Here is a 25,367-nt window from a genome sequence, read left to right as displayed (position 1 = left end):
ATTAATATAGAAACAAAAAGCGAAAAACAGATGCATGGAAATTTACACTGTCAATGCTGGATTGAGTAAATACAAAATGTCTGAAGTAAACAGAAAAAAATCTACCAAAGTAACATTTCTAAATGTGTGGACAAAATTCAATTATACCAAGTAATATAAATTATTGTTCACTGTAATTATTTTCTAAAATGTATTTTGGGGAAAATAGTCAGTTTTCCAATAATATTTGTATTTTTTATTCTTCTAGCTGAATGTTTGAAAATGTAAATTCATGCTGCATAAGATTACACATGTATTTTACCCATATTAATTTAAAAAAATACTACTTGCATTGTCTGCAATGGTAAGACTAATATAAGTAAAATAGCAATTAATAAAATAATTTACAAAAATCAGTTTCGTGCATTTATATTTAGTTTACCGGTTATTCCGGTAAAAACTAGTGAAATTGACAAAGAACATTGTAAGGTAAAAACTGCAACGGCGCAATAAGATACATTGACAATATTATATATAATGTTTCAAACTTCATCGGATAATAAGTCAAATGCATAGTTTTAGGTTTTTATTAAGGTCCAAGTTGTGAACTTTTTTCTAAACAGATAAATACTTGACAATGCATTTCACATAATCATTTCTAATTAAACTGAATCGTTCAGTATTTGGAGTTGTGATTTACATTTGAACAAGGACATGTTGTTCAAACACAAAGTACTCATTTTGCAATCGTGCTCCAACTGAATTAGCATTGAGGTGATAATGAGTCCAATCGCTCATTACCTTTTCACTAAAAGTCCTAATTTGATCTAGAAATAAAGGGAAAACTAACATTCGTCCCACAGCCTAATTAGAATGCTATTAATTTCCAGCTGGCGCCAATTAGCAGGAATCTATGAGAAATATGTCATTAATTATGATCCGTTCATAGATCATCAAGAATCGGCTATACTACTTTATTCTTATTATGAACATTTCCTGCCAATTGCCAGCAACCAATTAAAAAGCTGGGTTATTTGCTCAGTAGTTTAATGGGTAATTATCATTGGTATGTGAAGTGGAGTGTGATAATTTAGTTTGGATGTGTACATAGTTCAAGCACAGATCGAAAAAGAGCTCTACTTTTCAGCATGGATTAATAAAAAAAACTCAAGTGACAAGCTATGAATGCTGGTAAATTGATCATACAAGAAGATAAAGACCACCACCAGTTTAAAGAAACCCATGGGGTACTTTACCTAAGACAAAACATCACTTACTAATACAGTATCAAAAATAGTTTCTATGTCAATGCGCTAAACTGTAGACAATGAATTTATATTCTTTTTTTTTTTTTACCAAACTCCATGTGTTCAAGTTAATTATGTTTAAAAAAAATAAACAAGAAATCTGAATCAAATCTCATCTGAACAAATTATCTCTATACAATACGGCCATTATTAAGCATATTATGGCCGTATTGCAATGATTTCATATCATTGGAATAGAGCTGTGACTGTACTGACCAGGCCTGCCGTAGTCTCTGGTCTCCTGATAGGCCTTCTCCTTGACTCGGCCTGAGAATAGCAGCCGGGCGGGGTCATGGTCGTAGGCCTGCAGCGTCTCGCTAGAGCTGTAGGACTTCTGTGTAGGCACCCGGCAAGCCCCTTCTCGGTCTGTTGATGATGTGGTGTAACGCAGCTCCAGATCCCGCTCCCTTTCGTGGTCTCTCTCCCGGTCTCTCTGGCTCTTGGAGAGCGAGCAGAAGGGCCGCTGCTCCTTCACCTGTTCCATGCTGCCTGCATACTGTGTCCTCCCCCGTTCTCTCCTGAGACGATCGCTATGGGATATTCCGCTTTACGCTGTTGGTAAGTCTCTCCCTCTGTATTTCTGTCGACCTGGACAAACAGAGAGGGGGGAGATGAGAAGCTCAGATAACACTAATCCGCCCACTTAATCTTCAAAAGCCCACACTCACACCCACCACAGCACCACCACCACCTCTCAAACCCCACCCATAAGCCATGCCATGCATGAACTCCCCTCAATAAAACAGATCTCCTCTCACTGACTCACTCTCACACTTTATTTTATTATTTTGGACACAACTTGGTTGTGTGTGTGATATATATATGAGGTAGAAGTTCATTTAGACACTTTGATTAGCTGCTACCGTTAAGTGTAGAACGTGCAAAGGGCGGATTTTCACTGGTGAGGATTTCGGTAAAATGGGGACAGACGTGGGAAGAAAGAATAAAAACGAATCCGCAACAACCCCAAGGGGAGAGTGAGTGATGGGAATCCCTGGTGTGCTGCTCAAGTGTTAAATACCAAACTTTTCCACTCATCCCGAAATACCACACTTTCATTTCTGTCGTGGCTCAGCTGGAAGCCCGAAGACAGGTGTATCAGACACCCCTACCTTTCCTCTACTGAAACTGATCAACTGAAACTTTGCTTTACAACCATCAACATATTTTAATGACACCGTGTGCATGTTAAGCTACGGAAGACTACCTGAAGATCGTTTCCTGGGAGACTCCCAGAAGCACTAGAGGTAGAGGGGTGAATATAATAATGATAATAACAATAACAACATTTTGTATAGCGCTTTCAATATAAGTAACAAATTGCTTAAAATGTATTATAAAACAATGTAATAAAATTACTAAGAAAAGAAACAAAGACAGGAAGAAGGAGAATGAAACAAATAATAATTATACATTAATTCATTAATTCAAATCATTCATTGAAATCATACATTTAAAGCATCTTTATAAAAGTGTGTCTTCAGATGGGATTTAAAAATAGGCACTGAATCTGCAAGCCTGATCTCCTCCTCTGGCAGACCATTCCAAAGTCTAGTGGCCCTAATGGCAAATGCCCGGTTTCGTTTAGTTTTCAACCTAGACTTTGTAATGGTCAACAGTGCCTTGCCAGAGGATCTCAGGCTGCATCCTGGTTCGTATGGGGATTAAAGATCAGAGATACAGGATGGGGGTGAACCAAGCCTGAAACATGATTAATACCATTTTAAAATGTATTCTAAAAAAAAAAAGTGACTGGTAGCCAGTGTAGAGAAGCTAAAATGGGGTTTGATATGGTTAGATTTTCTCGTGCCTGTTAAAAGCTGTGCTGCAGCATTTTGAACTGTGGATGATGAAGTGATTTCTGACTGAGACATGTATACAATGATTTACACTAATCTAGGGGTGAGGAAATAAAAGCAAGTACAACATTCTCCAGATCAGTGACTGAGATTTTAAAAAAGACTTCACTTTAGCTATACTTCTTAGATGATAAAAACAGGACTGAACAATCCTCTTTACATGCAGCTAAAGGTTGGGGTTAGGTCGGGGTCAAAGAAGACACCAACGTTTCTGGCTGTAGGCTTTACATTGACTGACAAATGACCAAGGTTATTCACAATCTGGGTTCTATCAAGGAGGGGGCCAAATAAAACAGCCTCTGATTTCTTATCACTGAGCTGGAGAAAATTGTCAGACATTTGATGTCAGGAAGACACTTGTGAAGGGTAGCTACTGTATGCTAGCTTGGTCACTGGGTCTGACTGGAAAATAAAACGTTGCGTCATCCGCATAGCAGTGAAGCTGAATGATATCATTGCGGATGACGTCACCAAGGGGAAGCATGTACAGCGAAAACAGGAGGGGGCCCAGAATTTACACCTGAGGGACACCATAGTGAATAGTGGCTGGGGACGATACTAAACCGCCAATGCTCACTGAGAAACGTCTGACACATAGATAGACGGCCAACAGAAGGTCATTACTGACCTTCAAAACAATACGTTTCTCTGCTGTGAAGTGAGTGGAAGCCTGACTGGAATTTTCAGATAAGTTATTCATATGCAAATAAGTCACCGATTGTGTGAAAACAACTTTTTATTGGATATTTTTTTAAATTATGTGAGGAGGGTTCGAGATTGGGCTTTTTAAGGAGATGTTGAACCAGAGCAGTTTTAAAATATTAATTTGTGCAATGAAGTAGGCCATCTAGGAACTGGGTAAAACTTGAGTGCGCAAGACGTGAAAAGTAGCATGGTTTGTTGTTTTCCTGTATTGAACACAGATAGACCCGTATACAATTTGATCGATTATTAACGTTTAAAAATACCTACATTTGTATTACAAAAGTATTTTGAAATATTTTGGCAAAGTTTATAGGCAACTTTTGAAATATTTTGTAGTGACGTTGCGTTTTTTGGAAGCTGTTTTTGTCTGGATCAAACGCGTCAAATAAATGGACATTTGGGTATATATGGACGGAATTAATCGAACAAAGGGACCAATTGTGATGTTTATGGGACATATTGGAGTGCCAACAAAAGAAGCTCGTCAAAGGTAATGCATGTTTTATATTTTATTTCTGCGTTTTGTGTAGCGCCTGCAGGGTTGAAACATGCTACCCTCTTTGTTTACTATTGTGCTATCATCAGATAATAGCTTCTTATGCTTTCGCCGAAAAGCTTTTTTTAAATCTGACATGTTGGCTGGATTCACAACGAGTGTAGCTTTAATTGAGTATCTTACATGTGTGATTTAATGAAAGTTTGATTTTGATATAATCTTTTTGAATATGCCGCGCTGCATTTTCCCTGTTTTTTGCCCAAGTGGGACGCAACCGTCCCCTACCCTAAATTAAGAGGCAACAGGAGGTCTTCATGTGAGCTACAGCATCAAGGAGGGACTCAAAATGATATTTTCTCAAAGGAGTAAAGGGAAGCAGTAGACAGTACATTATTCTATGCAGAATCACAAAAGCTGTTAACAGATCATATCTCATCAGATCCTTCATTACGTCATTGAATACTTGAAGTTTGGAGCCCTTCCATTTACGTGAAGCCTTTGAGTACACTTTAAAAGGCACAAGTGTGGTCATTTAACAAGGTGATACTGGCAGACAGTTTATTCTTGGTTTTAACTGGTGTCAGTCTAAAGTAGCCTGACATGTCATTGAAAATGTTCAGAAAATCATCCGTGATGACACAGAACAGGGTCATTAGTGTAAGATGAAAGAGTATTGGGAAATGAATTAGCAGTTGTGGTGAAGAATGATGTTAGAGGGACATACACATTTTTAGGAGAAGAAAGCATTTTCAAAGCAATACTGAGATGGTCAGAGATACACACCCGTCAATAGTTATCAATATTGAGATCATCATGAGATCAAGAGTATGATCTTTGTTGTATGAAGTCCCTGTGGCATATAGCAAAGTTAAAGGATTCTAACGGGTTAAAATACTCCCCAGCTAGTGCATTACTTGGGCAACACGCATTAATGTTTAGCTCTCCAAGAATAACAGCCCTGTCATATTTAGGTGTAACCAAATATAGCAGGTGAGAGAATTCTGCAATGAACAAAGTGTTAGGTTTAGGAGGGTGGCAGTGGTAGAAAAAGTACTCCATTCTCAGACTTGAGTAAAAGTAAAGATACCTTAATAGAAATTGACTCAAGTGAAAGTTAAAAAACATGAGTCTTCAATATTCCCAGTTAAGAAGTTTTAGGTTGTAGTTATTATAGGAATTATAGGACTATTTCTCTCTATACCATTAGTATTTCATATACCTTTGACTGTTGGATGTTCTTATAGGCACTACAGTATTGCCAGCCTAATCTCAGGAGTTGATAGGCTTGAGGTCATAAACAGCACTGTGCTTCAAGCATTGCTAAGAGCTGCTGGCAAATGCAGGAAAGTGCTGTTTGAAAAATGCTTACGAGCCTGCTGCTGCCTACCACTGCTCAGTCAGACTGCTCTATCAAATATCAAATCATAGACTTAATTATAATAAAATAAACACAGAAATATGAGCATTAGATCATTAATATGGTCAAATCCGGAAACTACAATTTAGAAAACAAAAATGTTTATTTTTTCAGTGAAATACGGAACCGTTCCGTATTTTATCAAACCGTTCCGTATTTTATCAACTTTATCAAAAAGTCTAAATATTGCTGTTACATTGCACAACCTTCAATGTCATGTCATAATTATGTAAAATTCTGGCAAATTAATTATGGTCTTTGTTAGGAAGAAATAGTCTTCACACAGTTCGCAACAAGCCAGGCGGTCCAAACTGCTGCATATACACAGACATGAATGAGTGTTTGTTAAATCATCACCCATTTGGCGAAGTAGGCTGTGATTTGATGATAAATTAACAGGCACCACATTGATTATATGCAACGCAGAACAAGCTAGTTAAACTAGTAATATCCTGAACCATGTGTAGTTAACTAGTGATTATGTTAAGATGGATTGTTTTTTATAAAGATACGTTTAATTCTAGCTAGCAACTTACCTTGGCTCCTTGCTGCACTCGCATAACTGGTGGTCAGCCTGCCACACAGTCTACTCGAGGATTGCAATGTAATCGGCCATAATCGGCATCCAAAAATGTAAATTACCGATTGTTCTGAAAACATAAAATCGGTCGACCTCTAGTACAGATACCCAAAAAAACTACTTAAAAATACTTTAAAGTACTACTTAAGTCATTTACACCACTGGAGGGCAGAACGCTAAAATATACAAGGTGGGGTTCTTCTTGTTCAAGCAAAAGATAAGGCTCTAAAATTAGGAACATTTGTTACATGACAAAGGGCTACATACACTACCTGACCAAAGGTATGTGGACACCTGCTCATTGAACATCTCATTTCAAAATCATGGGCATTAATATGGAGTTGGTCCCACCTTTGTTGCTATAATAGCCTCCAATCTTCTGGGAAGGCTTTTCACTAGATGTAGGAACATTGCTGCGGGGACTTACTTCCATTCAGCCACACGAGCACTAGTGAGTTCGGGCACTGATGTTGGGCAATTAGGCCTAGATCGCAGTCAGCGTTCCAATTCATACCAAAGGTGTTCGATGGGGTTCAGGTCAAGGCTCTGTGCAGGCCAGTCAAGTTCTTCAACACCGTATGGACCTCGCTTTGTGCATGGGAGCATTGATATGCTGAAACAGGAAAGGGCCTTCCCAAAAACTGTTGCCACAAAGTTGGAAGCATGGAATCATCTAGAATGTCATTGTATGCTGTGGCGTTAAGGGCCCTAGCACGAACCATGAAAAACATCCCCAGACCATTATTACTTATCCACCAAACTTTACAGTTGGCACTATGCATTGGGGGCGGTAGTGTTCTCCTGGCATCCACCAAACCCAGATTCGTCCGTTGGACTGCCAGATGGTGAAGCGTGATTCATCACTCCAAAGAACGCGTTTCCACTGCTCAAAAGTCCGAAGGCGGCGAGCTTTACACCCCTCCGGCCGACACTTGGCATTGCATATTTGTGATCTTAGGCTTGTATTGCGGCTGCTCAGCCATGGAAACATTTCCTGAAGCTCCCAACGAACAGCCCCTGTGCTGACGTTGCTTCCAGAGACAGTTTGGAACTCGGTAGTGAGTGCTGCAATCTAGGAATTGGGAAACCTCCAATTGACTCAAATGATGTCAATTAGCCTATCAGAAACTTCTAAAGCCATGACATCATTTTCTGAAATGTTCCAAGCTGTTTAAAGGCACAGTAAACTTAGTGTATGTAAACTTCTGACCCACTGCAATGGTGATACAGTGAGTTATAAGTGAAATCTGTGTCATGCACAAAGTAGATGTCTTAACCGACTTGCCAAAACTATAGTGTTAACAAGAAAGTTGTGGAGTGGTTGAAAAACAAGTTTTAATGACTCCAAACCTAAGTGTATGTAAACTTCTGACTTCAACTGTAGGTACACCTCCAGCGGGGCAAAGCTGTTATATTGCTGGATCGGATCTTCCAGGATAGATAGAGGCTGTCCTAACTGCCTCCTTTCCGGCCTCCTGGCCAGTGTCCAGTCTCCCATGTGCTGCGGAGTTGGGTTTATTATCTGTCCAGTGGATTGGAATAGATCAACGCTGCCTGACTCATCTGCACCTTGGCTGTAGGAGGCAATCAAGACAAATGCGATTTGCCTGGGTTTCCGCCAGGTCGGTGAACTTGGAAAGCAGGTTCTAGGACTCAAGGTTATTATTGAGAATATGCTGAGAAGTACTTGTGCTGAGAAGTACTACCTGGCAGGAATTTTTCAAACCAGTTCAAAGTGTAGGAGACAAGTGTAGAGATGTAAACCCTCCATCCTACCCCCAACGTGAACCCACACACGTTTGACAGATTCATGTGCAGTAGGTGAGAATGGATCCACCCACAAACCTCCCCGATTTCCATCCTTTTATGCTTTATAGACCTGTAAAGATAAAGGGGCTGATAACTGTTCATTCTTAGGAACATGTCTGCTGAGCCGCCGACAACCGAACCACGACTACAGGGAGAAATGATTAGTGTCCTAATCCACTATAAGCTCCCCTGGTTATGTTATGGGGATATGTGTGGCGGGCCAGATTCTAACAAAACCAGGTGAACGCATACCAAAAGGTACTGACACCATCATTTCCAGGGTTAATCAAAAATGTTCTCTATGCGCTGAAGGTGGTCCCTGTACATGAGGATACTTTGAGGGACCCTAGAGAGATACTCATAGAAGCTGTCATGGTGCTAAAGCCTACAAAGGGAACTTCTGGTGTAGTTTGATTAGGCCACTTTGTTGCTTGGATATAGGAACCACAAAATAGGCCTACATAATTTCTGTGTGCCTTACTCCAATACACAAGAAATGTTCCTTGAGTCACCCAGTGGTGGAAAAAGTACTACATTCTCATACTTGAGTAAAAGTAAAGATACCTTAATAGAAAATGACTCAAGTAAAAGTGAAAGTCACCCAGTAAAATACTATTTGAGTAAAAGTGTAAAAGTATGTGTTTTTAAATATACCTTAAGTATCAAAAGTAAAAGTACAAATAATTTAAAAAACCAGACGGCACAATTATTATTTTATTTTTTTACATATAGCCAGGGTCACACTCCAACACTCAGACATCATTTAAACACAAAGTATTTGTGTTTAGTTTCCGACAGATCAGAGGCATTAGGGATGACCTCTTGAAAAGTGTGCGAATTGGACCATTTTCTGTCCTGCTAAGCATTCAAAATGTAATGAGTACTTTCAGGTGTCAGGGAAAATGTATGGAGTAAAAAGAACACTATATTTCTTTAGGAATTGAAGTAAAGGTTGTCAAATATATAAATAATAAAGTACAGTTACCCAAACAAAACTACTTAAGTAGTACTTTAAAGTATTTTTACTTAAGTACTTTACACCACTGGAGTCACCCCATTCAGAAAAATAACTATACTAAATACTGTCAGGATACAAGACACTTCATGGCAAGGAATGAAAAAGTACAATTTGTACAGGTCATTTGTTCTGTATGTGTCACCTTTGATAATATGAGTGATTGACCTCAAGAAGGAAAAGCCGACCTTGCAGTAATTTAGTGGCACAGCGGGATCCTTTGGCAAGGCAGTGAGGGAGGGCAGTGATCTATGTAGCGTAGCAAAGCACTACACAGGCCTATGACTCCCCAGCCAATTACCCATTGTACCCTGAAAACCTCTTCTGTTATATACAGTCCCAATTTTCTTTTAAACATTAACCATACACCATACAGTGCATTCGGAAAGTATTGACTTTTTCCACAAATTATTAAGTTACAGCCTCATTCTAAAATGTATCAAATTGTTTTTTCCCCTAATCAATCAACACACAATACCCCAAAATGACAAAGCAAAAACAGATTAATTTTTTTTTTTTTAAGAATACATGGAAAATATCACATTTACATAAGTATTCAGATCCTTTACTCAGCAATTACAGCCTTGAGTCTACTTGGTCATGACGCTACAAGCTTGGCACACCTGTATTTGGGGAGTTTCTCCCAGATGTTCGATCGAGTTCAAGTCCGGGCTCTGGCTGAGCCACTCAGAGACTTGTCCTGAAGCCACTCCTGCATTGTCTTGGCTGTGTCCTTAGGATCGTAATCCTGTTAGAAGATGTACCTTCGCCCCAGTCTGATGTCCTGAGTACTTTGGAGCAGGTTTTCATCAAGGATCTCTCTATACTTTGCTCCGTTCATCTTTCCCCCAATCCTGACTAGTCTCCATGCCGCTGAAAAACATCCCTACAGCATGATGCTGCTACCACCATGCTTCACCGTAGAGATGGTGCCAGGTTTCCTCGACGTGACCCTTGGCATTCAGGCGAAATAGTTAAATCTTGATTTCATCAGACCATAGATTGGTGGAGTGCTGCAGAGATGGTCGTCCTTCTGGAAGGTTCTCCCATCTTCACAGAGGAACTTTAGAGCTCTGTCATAGTGACCATCGGGTTCTTGGTCACCTCCTTGACCAGGGACCCAGGGACCTTCTCCCCCGATTACTCAGTTTGGCCGGGCTCTAGGAAGAGTCTTGGTGGTTCCAAACTTCTTCCATTTAAGAATGATGGAGGCCATTGTGTTCTATGGGACCTTCAACGCTGCAGAAACTTTTTTGTACCCTTCCCCAGATCTTTGCCTCGACACAATCCTGTCTCGGAGCTCTACGGACAATTCCTTTGACCTCATGGCTTGGTATTTGCTCTGACATGCATTGTCAACTGTGGGACCTTACATAGACAGGTGTGTGCCTTTCCAAATCATGTCCAATCAATTGAATTTACCACAGGTGTACTCCAATCAAGTTGTAAAAACATCAATGATGATCAATGAAAACAGGAAGCACCTTTGAGCTCAATTTCGAGACTCATAGCAAAGGGTCTGAATACTTATTTAAATAAGGTATTTGTTTTTTTATTTCTAAAAACCTGTTTTCGCTTGGTCATTATGGGTTATTGTGTGTAGATTGATGAGGATATTTTTTTATTTAATCCATTTTACTGTAAAGTAACAAAATATGGAAAAAGTCAAGCGGTCTGAATACTTTCCAAATGCACTTGTTGTATAATATTGTGTTAAGCAATGTACTTCAGTCAATTTGGAAACTCATTTTCGAGAATAAGGCCCATTGGGAAGCTTTTATGATCTAGGCTCGATTCTCTTGTTTGGACACAGATCTTCACACTCATGATTCAGGACCAAAGGAGAAACCACCACAGGTGTGGTTCAGAGCCAATACAGCCAAATAAAGTGGTTTCAACTGAAGTGACCCACATTCCTGATGTAAGAACAAGGTGCATTTTCCAAAGACTACAGTAGTCACTGGAGACTTCCCTGCTCAAAATGTCAAATCTTCACACAGAGATTGTTCAAGTAATTACAATTCAATTCAGAGGGCCTGCTCTAAATATTAACTCAAACCCCCAGACCCTACACTCTGTAAATAAAGGCAATAAAAATTCATGCTCGCCGTTTCTGCCGTTTCCCCCTTTCCCAGATGTTCAACCTGCCACCGCAGGGCCAAGCCCTCTGCCCTCCCTATCTGTTCCCCTATGGGGCCTTGCCATTTCCCTATTAGTTATTGCAGGGACCAGACGGTACTTCGCCAAGGATGTCGTGAAAGTGGGGATGGAGGGTGGTGGGGATCGGGCCGGCTCACTTTAACACAGCCGGCACCTCCAACAATAGCCGGCTCTGACGGCTTTGCATAATTCAGCTTGTCGAGTCTCTAATCTCTCTCCTTCTCTTTTCTCTTCCTTCTCTCCAACTCTCTGGAATGGACCGAGGAGAAACAAGGGCACACTTCCATCAGCTTCTGCCTGTTCCCTCCAGACACCAGGGATTTTTGGAGACAGAAGTGTTTGTCTGTTGATAGCAGATTGCCCGGTTTTGCCATGTGTTCTGGTCTGGATGCCATCCGAACCAGACTGCTGTTCATTCTATCTCAAGCTTCACAATAGGGAACCTGCTGATGCAAGATGTTCAACTTTGAGAGCTGTGGTGTATTTTATTGAGTTAGCTGATCAAAGCTTCTGATAATTGTGTGTGTGTCCTTTCACAGGGGATGTGAGTTTTATACTTAAATACCTCAACGTGTCTTTGCTAAAACATTTATGTTTTTTACAATCATGGATTGTATGAGAAATACAGACAGAGGCATTAGCAGGCTCCAATGCTCAAGTATGTCAACTTCTTACAACATTGATATAAACCTCATCATAACCACAGCTAATAGTGGATATTTATTTCTCTGAAATATACAGTGATTCACGTGAGGTGGGCTTGACACCGAGGTGAATCACACCCAGTTTTATTTGTCACAAGCTTCGTAAACAAGAAGTGTAGACTAACAGTGAAATGATTACTTATGGGCCCTTCCAAACAAAGCAGAGAGAGAAAAAAAATACAGAAAAAAATAGAAGTGTAACGACATACACGGGTTACCAGTACTGAGTCGATGTGCAGGGGTATGAAGTAATTGAGGTAGATATGGACAACTAGGAATAAGGTGACTTGCCAACAGGATAGATAATAAACAGTAGAAGCAGCGTATGTGACAAGTCAAAAGAGTTAGTGCAAAAAAGGGTAAATGCAGATAGTTAAATAGTTAACCAATAGCTACCCGGACTAACTAAGAATTGCAAAGAAAACGCCATAACTCAGATTGGCCAATAAAAATAAAAGATTAAGATGGGCAAAAGAACACAGACACTGGAAAGAGGAACTCTGCCTAGAAGGCCAGCATCCCGCGGTCGCCTCTTCACTGCTGACGTTGAGACTGGTGTTTTGCGGGTACTATTTAATGAAGCTTCCACTTGAGGACTTGTGAGGTGTCTTTCTCAAACTAGACACTTTAATGTGGGTGGCAGGGTAGCCTAGTGGTTAGAGTGTTGGACTAGTAACTAGTTCAAACCCCCGAGCTGACAAGGCACAAATCTGTCGTTCTGCCCCTGAACAGGCAGTTGACCCACTGTTCCTAAGCCGTCATTGAAAATAAGAATTTGTTCTTAACTGACTTGCCTAGTTAAATAAGGGTAAAATAAAAAAATAAATAAAAAATGTACTTGTCCTCTTGCTCAGTTATGCACCGGGGCCTCCCACTCATCTTTCTATTCTGGTTAGTGCCAGTTTACGCTGTTCTGTGAAGGGAGTAGTACACAGCATTGTACGAGATCTTCAGTTTCTTGGCAATTTATCTCATGGAATAGTTTTCATTTCTCAGAACAAGAATAGACTGATGAATGATGAGAAATTAGTTTCACAAGAAAGGTATTTTGAGCCTGTAATCAAACCCACAAATGCTGATGCTCCAGATACTCAACTAGTCTAAAGAAGGACAGCTTTATTGCTTCTTTAATCAGGCACAACAGGTTTCAGCTGTGCTAACATAATTGCAAAAGTGTTTTCTAATTATCAATTAGCATTTTAAAATTATAAACTTGGATGAGCTAACACAATGTGCCATTGGAACACAGGAGTGATGGTCGCTGATAATGGGCCTCTGTGCGCCTATGTAGATATTCCAGCTACAATAGGCATTTACAACATTAGCAATGTCTACACTGCATTTCTGATCAATTTGATGTCATTTCAATGGACAAAAGAAATGTGCTTTCCTTTCAAAAAAACATTTCTAAGTGACCCCAAACTTTTGAACAGTAGTGCATGTAGCCACTGCCTTAATTCAATGTTCCATTAGTTTTCTCCAAAGTGCATATAAATACAGAGATGAATAGTGTTATAATATATATATATATATATATATTATGAGGTCCTGAAGCTGGTGAATAGTATCTAAATTAACTTAATGGAGAACTGTATGGGAATGGCTGCTTGGCCAAGGTTGTGAACATTCCCATTTCAATTCATTAGGACTGATTACCTGCATTGTTTGACTGCATCGTCTGAAAATATAACAGGATTTTAGCAATTTAAAGTCAAATGGAACAATGATCAGTATGTCCTTAGTGAAATAAATGTAATCTTGGCAGTAGTGGAGTTGTAATGATATTGCAGGACAATCACAGGCACTGACGTAAACTGACTCAATTACTTGTTGACTGACAACTGAATGACTGATTCAGTGCTATATCAAAATAGGGCATGATGAACATAACATTTGTCAAACACATTTTCTAATAACTGAAAGAAAAATGGAACTGAATCCTCAAATTTAACTGACGAGGAAGTGAAAATAAAGTGTGACATCAATTACTGCTTGGCATGTCTGTCAAAAACACTGACTATTCCAACTCAAATATTTATAAAACATGAAATTGCCTATATCCTTCAGTCTCAGATGAAAATTCTACTTGGATTGTTCCTAAAGTGCTCGTTTGTTTGCAATGGCTTATGTGATCCGTTTCCAGGAAGCTATGTGTATGTTGCACGTCACTACTTCACAGTAGCGCCATTTGAACGTAAATTGTATATTTTTATCAAAATTCATTTTTTTTTAATAGAAATGTCTTCTGGAACATGTGAACGTTCATGTGCCTTAATAACAAACGTGTATGCCATCTGTAAATATTAATAAAATTGTTAAATTACGAGCCTAGTTGGTTTAGCCACAGAAAAAGCACAGAACTGCTGTGCTTACAACTGAATTAGACAGGCGCTATTAATGGACTACTTTCTGGAGGACGACCGTGCCATTCTGACTCTCTGACTGTGAAAATGAATCAGACGATGAGGAAATACATGATTTACATAAAAACATTTTAATTGAACCAGACATTGTGGAGTCTTCTGATGACACCGATAAGAAATAAACGCTGATCAACAGTGTTGTTGTCATGGAAGAAGTTGACAGAGTTTTGAAATCAGTGGAATGCCTGGTGGAAGTAGAGTTTGGCTGCAAATGAGGTGGGAGTCGAAAAGAGAACACAGACGGCAGTTGTATAAAACACCTGTCTCTGGATTACATCCTCAAACTAAGGGCAACCATGGCATCCATGAAATAGAGCGAGAAGTGTTCATCCATGTATACGGGTAAGAGTCTAGCTACATTTTCAGATATTATACATTTATAATTTTGTCAGAAAGTCATTTTCATTGCATGTTAAAGTGTACTGTTAGCTAGCTAGCTAACAATGAACCTAGTTGGTTAATTTTGGCTACTGTAACTGCAGATTCATGCATGGTGCTATGTAGTATAGTTTGGGTTTATGGAACCTAGTTTCATCACTGACCATAGAGAGCCCTTGGGGTCTGCTTCGAGGGTGGCTGTTGTCGTTGTGTTCTTGGTTCGAGCCCAGGGAGGAGCGAGGAGAGGGACGGAAGCTATTCTGTTACACTGGCAATACTAAAGTGCCTATAAGATATTCCAATAGTCAAAGGTTAATGAAATACAAATGGTAGAGAGAGAAATAGTCCTATAATTCCTTTAATAACTTCAACTTAAAAACTTCTTACCTGGGAATATTGAAGACTCATGTTCAAAGGAACCAACAGCTTTCATATGTTCTCATGTTCTGAGCAAGGAACTTAAACGTTAGCTTTCTTACATGGCACATCTTTTACTTTCTTCTCCAACACTTTGTTTTTGCATTATTTAAACCAAATTGAACATGATTAATTATTTATTTGAGGCTAAATTGATTTTATTGATGTATTATATTAAGTTAAAATAAGTGTTCATTCAGTATTGATGTAATTATTACAAATAAATAAATAAAATAATTTTAAATAAATAATAAAAAATAATAAAAAAATCGTCCGATTAAGCGGTATGGGCTTTTTTTGGTCCTTCAATAATCGGTATCGGCGTTAAAAAAATCATAATTGGTCGACCTCTAGTTTCTAGGTATTATATTTCTATGTTGGTGTGTTACCTCTAATTGGGGATCATACTTAGTGTGTCCTTTTTCCCAACTGCTATGGGGGATATTGTTTTGTATGAGTGCGCTACGTATTTCACGATCGTTATATCTTTGTTGTTTTGGAAGATTCACTCTCATTAAAATGTGGAGCTCTACTCACGCTGTGCCTTGGTCCAATTATTCATACGACGGTCGTGACAAAATATCCCACCTAGTCAGGACCAAGCAGCGTGCCCAGGAGGTGAAGGAGAGTTGGTCATGGGAAGAGATACTAGGTGGATGCGAGACCCTTCCTTGGCGGGAGTCGAAAAGGAGTAAAGGAGGACAGCGACGACGCCGGGGTCCGCGGCCACAAGCAGCCCAAAGTCAACCCCAAGTTTTAAGGGGAGGCACAAGCGGCGGTCGGCTGAGGAGAGAGCCAGAGACCGTCTGGGAGTCGATGGAGCAGTTTGAGGAGGGATATCAGAGAGAGATGTTGGCTAGGAGTATGCTGCAGCTCAGGCGTTTTGAACAGCGTGTCATCAGTCCAGTGCAACCTGTGCCGGCTCCACGCACCAGCCCTCCAGTGCGCCTCCCTAGCCTGGTACGTCCTGTGCCGGCTCCCCGTACTCTCCCTGAATAGCGTGTCATCAGTCCGGTGCAACCTGTGGCAGCTCCCCGCACTCGTCCACCAGTGCGTGTGTACAGTCCGGAGTCTCCAGCGACAGTCTACAGCCCGGATCCTCCAGCGAAGGTTCACAGCACAGAGATTCCTGCGCCGATGCCCAGTCCAGGCACGATGTCCAATCCCGCTCCATGGCCGGATCCTTCCTCTGCGCCGGTGCCCAGTCGTTCAGCCCGGCTCCATGGCCGGATCCACGGTCTGAGCGGGTGCTATGTCCCGCACCGGAGCCGCCACCGACGCTTGTTGCCCATCCTACCCCTCCCCGTCTAGTTTCAGGTTTTGCGGTCGGAGTCCACACCTTTAGGGGGGGGGGGGGGGGGGGGGGGGGGGGTACTGTCACGCCCTGGTGTAATAGGTTAGGGCGTGACTAGGGAGGTGTCTAGTTATTATATTTCTAAGTTGGTGTGTATGGTTCCCAATTGGAGGCAGCTGTTAATGGTTACCTCTAATTGGGGATCATAGTGTGTCCTTTTTCCCACCTGATTTGGTGGATATTGTTACTTCGAGACCCTTCCTTGGCGGGAGTCGAAAAGGAGTAAAGGAGGACAGCGACGACGCCGGGGTCCGCGGCCACAAGCGTATTTCACGATAGTAATATCTGTAATATATAGTAATATAGTAATATATAGTAATATCTGTGTTGTTTTGGAAGTTTCACCATCATTAAAATGAGGAACTTTACTCACGCTGTGCCTTGGTCCAATTATTCATACGACGGTCGCAACAACTATAAAAAGGTCCAGCCAACCTTTTGGCAAAGAATGCACATTTTTTTTCAATACAAATACCAATGTATTTGTATGCAGGGACTTGTTCGATTATAGAACAATCCAATGAGTGAAGATGTAATCTGAGACAATCTTAAAAGAACTTGAAAACAGCATGTATTTAGTTTTCGCTGTATTAAGCACAAGTTTTCAAATCAGAAGGCGGGGCAATTGCATACATAATAGTATCATCTGCATATACAGTTAAAGTCAGATTATGTACACTTAGATTGGAGTCATAACTCGTTTTTCAACCACTCCACAACTTTCTTGTTAACAAACTATAGTTTTAGCAAGTCGGTTAGGACCTCTACTTTGTGCAAGACAAGTCATTTTTCCAACAATTGTTTAGACAGATTATTTCACTTATAATTCACTGTATCACAATTCCAGTGAGTCAGAAGTTTACATACACTAAGTTGACTGTGCCTTTAAACAGCTAGGAAAATTCCAGAAAGTGCGTTTGAAGCTTCTGATAGGCTAATTGACATCATTTGAGTCAACTGGAGGTGTACCTGTGGATGTATTTCAAGGCCTACCTTCAACCTCAGTGCCTCTTTGCTTGACATCATGGGAAAATCTAAAGAAATCAGCCTCAGAAAAAAATTGTTGACCTCCACAAGTCTGGTTCATACTTGGAAGCGATTTCCAAACGCCTGAAGGTACCACATTCATCTGTACAAACAATAGTATGCAAGTATAAACACCATGGGACCACGCAACCGTGCGAAAAGTGCAAATCAATCCCAGATCAACAGCAAAGGACCTTGTGAAGATGCTCTAGGAAACAGGTACAAACTATCTATATCCACAGTAAAATGAGTCATATATACCGACATAACCTGAAAGGCTGCTCAGCAAGGAAGAAGCCACTGCTCCAAAACCACCATAAAAAATCCAGACTACGGTTTGCAACTGCACATGTGGACAAAGATCGTACTTTTTGGAGAAATGTCCTCTGGTCTGATGAAACAAAAATATAACGGTTTGGCCATAATGACCATCGTTATGTTTGGAGGAAGAAGGGGGAGGCTTGCAAGCCGAAGAACACCATCCCAACCGTGAAGCACGGGGGTGGCAGCATCATGTTGTGGTGGTGTTTTGCTGCAGGAAGGACTGATGCACGTCACAAAATATCACATCATGAGTAGGGAAAAATTATGTGCATATATTGAAGCAACATCTCAAGACATCAGTCAGGAAGTTAAAGCTTGGTTGCAAATGGGTCTTCCAAATGGGCAATGACCCCAAGCATACTTCAAAAGTTGTGGCAAAATGGCTTAAGGACAACAAAGTCAAGGTATCGGAGTGGCCATAACAAAGCCCTGACCTCAATCCAATAAAACATTTGTGTGCAGAACTGAAAGTGTGTTTGAGAAAGGAGGCCTACAAACCTGACTCAGTTACACCAGCTCTGTCAGGAGGAATGGGCCAAAATTCACCCAAATTATTGTGGAAGGCTACCAGAAACGTTTGACCCAAATTAAACAATTTAAAGGCAATGCTACCAAATACTAATTGAGGGTATGTAAACGTCTGAACTACTGGGAATGTGATGAAAGAAATCTAAGCTAAAATAAATCATTATCTCTACTATTATTCTGACATTTCACATTCTTAAAAATAAAGTGGTGATCCTAACTGACCTAAAACAGGCAATTTTTCCTAGGATGAAATGTCAGGAGTTGTGAACTTCTGACTTCAACTGTAGATGGAATTGAACATTTTTAACAGATTGACCAATAGATTGATATAAATAGCGAAAACGGGTCCTAGTAGCGACCCCTGGGCAACACCTTTATGTACTTCAAGAAATCCGGACTTAACCCCAATCAATCACGATGGTCTGAGTTCTGTCACTAAGATAATCATGAAACCATGAGCAGGCGTCAGAACCCAGGCCAATCGAGGACAACTTGTTCAATAAAATAGCAAGATCAACAGTATCGAACGCTTCTGACACGTCCACAAACAAGGTAGCACAATTAATTTTAGCTTCTAACTATTAATGTGGTTGCTGTGATAGTAATGAGCCCTGGCCTAAACCCAGATTGATTCATATTCAAAATACCATGCTCTGATAAAAAAAAAAGAGTGAAGTTGCTTATTCACAAAGATTGTAGAATCTTAGCTAGACATGGAAGCCTGAAAATGGGGCAATAATTATCAAGATCACTACTATACTCGCCTTTATGGAGTGGCAGCACATAAGCGGAATATTTTCTGATAATGATTTAAGATATGGGTTACTAAACCAGGATTGAGGGGGGCAGCCTACTTGAGCATACCCGGCTCCAATTGGTCAGCCCCTGTGGATTTCTTGATATCTATAGCAAGTAAGGCATCAAGGACTTCTTTTTCTGTGAATTTCCAAGATGCATGAAAAAATCAATCTGCAAAATTCCTGAATCAGTATTTAGCCCACTTTTAGAGATAGTAGTGCTAGACGCTCTTTCAAAAAGATAGCCTGCTGAAATAAAATGAAGATTAAATGCATCAATTAATTTTGTCCATAATTGGGCCAGAGTCTGAATTAACTTCTGGGACAGAGAGGAAGTACATGGAGTCCCTAATTAGGGATGCACATTTTGGGGAATATTCAAAGGTGGAAACTTTCCGTGGGAATTAACGGGAATACCTGCAAATTAATATTAATACCATTTAAATGTAGATGCTTTTTGCATTGGATATATTCACCATGTCATATGGAGTCAGAAACATAAACCTTTTACCTTATGATTAAATGCTTCCAAAATAAATTTTTGAAATTATTTAGTTACACATTTAACTTCAATTAAATGAGTTGATTTTTCACATGGGATGACTTCAATGAACAACAAAAGAAAGGGAATATTGAATGATCCCCAATGATCCATCGCATCTCACAAAAACATTTTCTATATACATCTGTAAAATGTCTTCCTCTCAGGCTTCCATGTCTTCTCTTTGGACCTCCTCAATGTCCACCTTAGACTGAGGCCTCATCTCCACTGTCACTTTCCAACATTGTTGAGGATGGTTCATTGTCAGGCTCAAAAAGCCTCACATTTTCCCCAATGGCCACCAATTTTTCAAGCCTTGTATTGGTCAGCCTGTTGCGTGCTTTGGTGTGTGTGTTCCCAAACAGGGACCAGTTGCTCTCTGAGGTGGCTGATGGTGGTGGGATTTGGAGGATGGTGGCAACAGGAGAAAGAGCCTCAGATCCACAAAGTCCCTTCCACCAAGTGCCTGATGAGATATGTTGGCACGACTGCCATATTCCATCTCCATCCCAAAGTCCTTGCTTGGAAGTGTATTTCGCCAGACTGCCAAGAACCTTGCCCTCATCCAGGCCAAGGTGGCAAGACACAGTAGTGATGATACCATAGGCCTTGTTGATCTCTGCACCAGACAGGATGCTCTTGCCAGCATACTTGGGGTACAACATGTACGCTGCGTCGCGTATGTGCTTCAGGCAGAAGTCTTCATGCTTTTTGATGTATTTACAGTGCCTTGCGAAAGTATTCGGCCCCCTTGAACTTTGCGACCTTTTGCCACATTTCAGGCTTCAAACATAAAGATATAAAACTGTATTTTTTTGTGAAGAATCAACAACAAGTGGGACACAATCATGAAGTGGAACGACATTTATTGGATATTTCAAACTTTTTTAACAAATGAAAAACTGAAAAATTGCTAGTGCAAAATTATTCAGCCCCCTTAAGTTAATACTTTGTAGCGCCACCTTTTGCTGCGATTACAGCTGTAAGTCGCTTGGGGTATGTCTCTATCAGTTTTGCACATCGAGAGACTGACATTTTTTCCCATTCCTCCTTGCAAAACAGCTCGAGCTCAGTGAGGTTGGATGGAGAGCATTTGTGAACAGCAGTTTTCAGTACTTTCCACAGATTCTCGATTGGATTCAGGTCTGGACTTTGACTTGGCCATTCTAACACCTGGATATGTTTATTTTTGAACCATTCCATTGTAGATTTTGCTTTATGTTTTGGATCATTGTCTTGTTGGAAGACAAATCTCCGTCCCAGTCTCAGGTCTTTTGCAGACTCCACCAGGTTTTCTTCCAGAATGGTCCTGTATTTGGCTCCATCCATCTTCCCATCAATTTTAACCATCTTCCCTGTCCCTGCTGAAGAAAAGCAGGCCCGAACCATGATGCTGCCACCACCATGTTTGACAGTGGGGATGGTGTGTTCAGGGTGATGAGCTGTGTTGCTTTTACGCCAAACATAACGTTTTGCATTGTTGCCAAAAAGTTCAATTTTGGTTTCATCTGACCAGAGCACCTTCTTCCACATGTTTGGTGTGTCTCCCAGGTGGCTTGTGGCAAACTTTAAACTATACTTTTTATGGATATCTTTTAAGAAATGGCTTTGTTCTTGCCACTCTTCCATAAAGGCCAGATTTGTGCAATATACGACTGATTGTTGTCCTATGGACAGAGTCTCCCACCTCAGCTGTAGATCTCTGCAGTTCATCCAGAGTGATCATGGGCCTCTTGGCTGCATCTCTGATCAGTCTTCTCCTTGTATGAGCTGAAAGTTTAGAGGGACGGCCAGGTCTTGGTAGATTTGCAGTGGTCTGATACTCCTTCCATTTCAATATTATTGCTTGCACAGTGCTCCTTGGGATGTTTAAAGCTTGGGAAATCTTTTTGTATCCAAATCCGGCTTTAAACTTCTTCACAACAGTATCTCGGACCTGCCTGGTGTGTTCCTTGTTCTTCATGATGCTCTCTGCGCTTTTAACGGACCTCTGAGACTATCACAGTGCAGGTGCATTTATACGGAGACTTGATTACACACAGGTGGATTGTATTTATCATCATTAGTCATTTAGGTCAACATTGGATCATTCAGAGATCCTCACTGAACTTCTGGAGATAGTTTGCTGCACTGAAAGTAAAGGGGCTGAATAATTTTGCACGCACAATTTTTCAGTTTTTGATTTGTTAAAAAAGTTTGAAATATCCAATAAATGTAGTTCCACTTCATGATTGTGTCCCACTTGTTGTTGATTCTTCACAAAAAAAATACAGTTTTATATCTTTATGTTTGAAGCCTGAAATGTGGCAAAAGGTCGCAAAGTTCAAGGGGGCCGAATACTTTCGCAAGGCACTGTAAGAACTGCAGTTTCCTCTGCTTGGAGCAGCAGTGAAGTGGGCAGGACAGTACGGATTTCTCCTCTTACATTTGCAAGCAGAGTCTGAACATCAGTCAGGATGGCATTGTCTCCCTCAATCCGTGCAAATGGCTACTGCTATAGGTTTCAGGGGTTTCCAGCTGTTTACCACTCTCTCCCAAAATGATCCTCTTGATGGGAGTGTCCATATCAGCAGACTGTGATATGGCCATTTCTTAGAGAGACTCCTTCCTCTCCAGGAGACTGTCAAACATGATGACAATACCACCCCAATGAGTGCTGCTATAATTTGATGACCCTTCACATACCTAAACATTTCCTTGGTTCTCTTGTAGAGTGTATCCATTGTTTTCAGTGCCATGATGTCCCTGAAGAGAAGATTCAATGCATGAGCAGCACAGCCAATGGGTGTGATGTGAGGGTAGGACTCCTCCACTTCAGACCAAGCAGCCTTCATGTTCGCAGCATTGTCTGTCACCAGTAAAAATATCTTCTGTGGTCCAAGGTCATTGATGACTGCCTTCAGCTCATCTGCAATGTAGAGACCGGTGTGTCTGTTGTCCCTTGTGTCTGTGCTCTTGTATAATACTGGTTGAGGGGTGGAATTTATGTAGTTAATTATTCCTTGCCGTGGCGAGACACCACAGCAAAATGACTGCTGTGAAAACACTGCTCACAAATGTATTATACAGCTGCGATAAAGTCTAACCAAATCAAATGTATTTATAAAGCCCTTTTTATATCTGCAGTGTGTATACAGAAACCCATCCTAAAACCCCAAAGAGCACGCAGATGTAGAAGCATGGTAACTAGTATAAACTCCCTAGAAAGGCAGGAATCTAGGAAGAAACCTAGAGAGGAACCAGGCTCTGAGGGGTGGCAGTCCTTTTCTGCCTGTGCCGGGTGAAGGTGATAAGAGTGCATGCGCATTAAGGCCAGATCGTTCTTCAAGCTGTTCAAGCGTTTGAAGTCTAGGCAAGTATTCAGGTCTTAGAAAAGACTAGTCATCACACAAGCTATGTGACGTCACTTGGAACCACAGAAACAGATTTCAACCATAAAAACATAATTATGACGTCCCATGCCACAGTGAAAAACAAGTACCCCCACAAGCCTACTGAGCAGGAGTTGCTGGAAACCAATGTACACAAGCGCGTATGACACACATACAGTCGCTAGTGAAAGTCTACACAACCCATGCACAGTCTTCACATTTTGCTGCCTTAAAATTTGATCTAAAAAAAGTATTATTAGATTCTTTCCCCAATGTATCTACACAACCTACTCCACATTTTCAAAGTGAAAGTAAAATGATAGAATATTTTCCAAATTACTAAGAAATATAAAATGAGGATGTAATAATTGAGTCTGTCACGTTCTGACCTTAGTTTTTTTGTTATGTCTTTGTTTTAGTATGGTCAGGGCGTGAGTTGGGTGTGTTGTCTATGTTCCTTTTTCTATGTTTTGGGATTTCTGTGTTTGGCCTGGTATGGTCCTCAATCAGAGGCAGCTGTCAATCGTTGTCCCTGATTGAGAACCATACTTAGGTAGCCTGGTTTCACTTTTGAGTTGTAGGTGATTGTTTCCTGTGTCTGTACCATACGGGACTGTTTTGATTCTCGTTTGTTCATCCACGTTGTTATTTTGTATTTTTGTAGTGTTCAGTTTTATATATTAAAATGGACACTTACCACGCTGCTCATTGGTCCTCCGATCCTTCTTACTACTCCTCCTCGTCAGACAACCGTTACAGTCTGTATTCACACCCCAAGGTTATTACTAGGTGGAAGCACTTTTGGCAGGCATTTCATGTGTGACTCATTTTGAATAAGATTTTACCAAAACTTAGGGCAACATCCATTGCTTTTGTCAAAATTGCTCAAACTCATTCAATTTCATTGGCAATAATTGATGAACAGCAATATAAAACCTTTTTTTAAGCAGATTTAAGTCAAGACAGACACTGGACCATTCAGGAACACTTAACACCTCTTGGCAAATAATTCACTTTAATCCCTTTTAAGATGTAATTTTTAAGACAGCAAAATGTGCAGACTGTGCAAGGGGTGTGTAGATTTTCACCTTGCACTGTAGATGATGCACAATTCCAAAGGAATGTATACAGCCAAAGCATCTGAGGTATCCTTATGTCAGTTTGCCAAATAAGTGACTTGTATACTGTATAGAGATGTTTCAATAGTGGCCATTGTTTAAAATACAGTACCTTAAGGCTGAGAGTAGTAGGTGTTTAAAATATATATATATATATATATAACAGTTTTAGCCAAGCAATCCTTTGTACCAAACTGCCCTTACCATGTTATGCTTTCTCCTTGTCAACAGTACATTGTGTAGTTAAGAACCATGGTGGCAATACATCAAAAGCTGTCATCAAATATCCCTGCCATAAGCACATTTCAAGAGCATGCAATCCTCCAAAATCCTTGGGTGACTTTCAGAGCAAAAGTGTCAAGTTGAAAGATGGCATAATTGGTTGATAGTGTAAAGCTTATCCAAATGAATTCCAGAGAGATAAACGCATCAACTGGACCTTAACTTTGAACTTTTCTATTAAGACCACATATGTCAATCTCTTCACTTGAGACAATTTCACAAAGAAAATCATTGTCATTCTGATTGAGAGCCACAAGCTTTGCCTAAATGCACACTTTAAAATGTCATGGTAGCATTTTACTTCCATCCATGGCACCGCTGCAACAAAACACAAATACTACATTATGCTAGCGTCTCATTCCTTAATTTATCATTTCAAAATGGAACCTAAACTAGTTTCAATAAAAGTGGAACGCAATTCCTAGGATTTCTTCCTGCTTTCTTGTACAGTCATAAAAAAAATGAATAAAACATACTCCGTCCATATATTTATTCATAAACAACATTGTTTGGACCAATTCACAGCTAAAAATATCAATCTTTCTCACAGCCCAAAAACTCAAACAACAGCAAGAGGATTCAGTAAGAATTCAGAAAAACTAGGTGAGATAACAGATCAGCCAAACAAAGGCATAGCAGGCTGGGTGTTAAATGTAGCAGATTGGGGCCAACAATTATGCAAAGCAAATATAGCATAAAACCGATCTGCTGAGCCCAGGGATCTGTGAGCAGTTCTACAAGCTGCGAGGACCTTCACATGTTTACTTGACATGTTGA

At 40.4% G+C, this 25,367-nt stretch overlaps 1 protein-coding gene across 4 annotated transcripts in view; it reads right to left on the bottom strand.

Annotated features, from left to right (window-relative positions):
* The window catches only part of LOC110505123 (teneurin-3-like), a 181,696-nt gene that overhangs the window by 153,516 nt on the left and 2,813 nt on the right, over window positions 1-25,367 (bottom strand). For all 4 annotated transcript variants that reach the window (XM_021584110.2, XM_021584111.2, XM_021584112.2 and 1 more), the window contains exon 2: window positions 1,503-1,874. In XM_021584110.2, coding sequence (XP_021439785.2) covers window positions 1,503-1,770 — 268 coding nt within the window. In that variant the 5' untranslated portion in view covers window positions 1,771-1,874. The remainder of the gene's footprint in view (window positions 1-1,502; window positions 1,875-25,367) is intronic.

Source organism: Oncorhynchus mykiss, chromosome 31 (assembly GCF_013265735.2).
Source record: "Oncorhynchus mykiss isolate Arlee chromosome 31, USDA_OmykA_1.1, whole genome shotgun sequence".
Taxonomy (NCBI): domain Eukaryota; kingdom Metazoa; phylum Chordata; class Actinopteri; order Salmoniformes; family Salmonidae; genus Oncorhynchus; species Oncorhynchus mykiss.
This window is presented reverse-complemented; position numbering and strand designations above follow the sequence as displayed.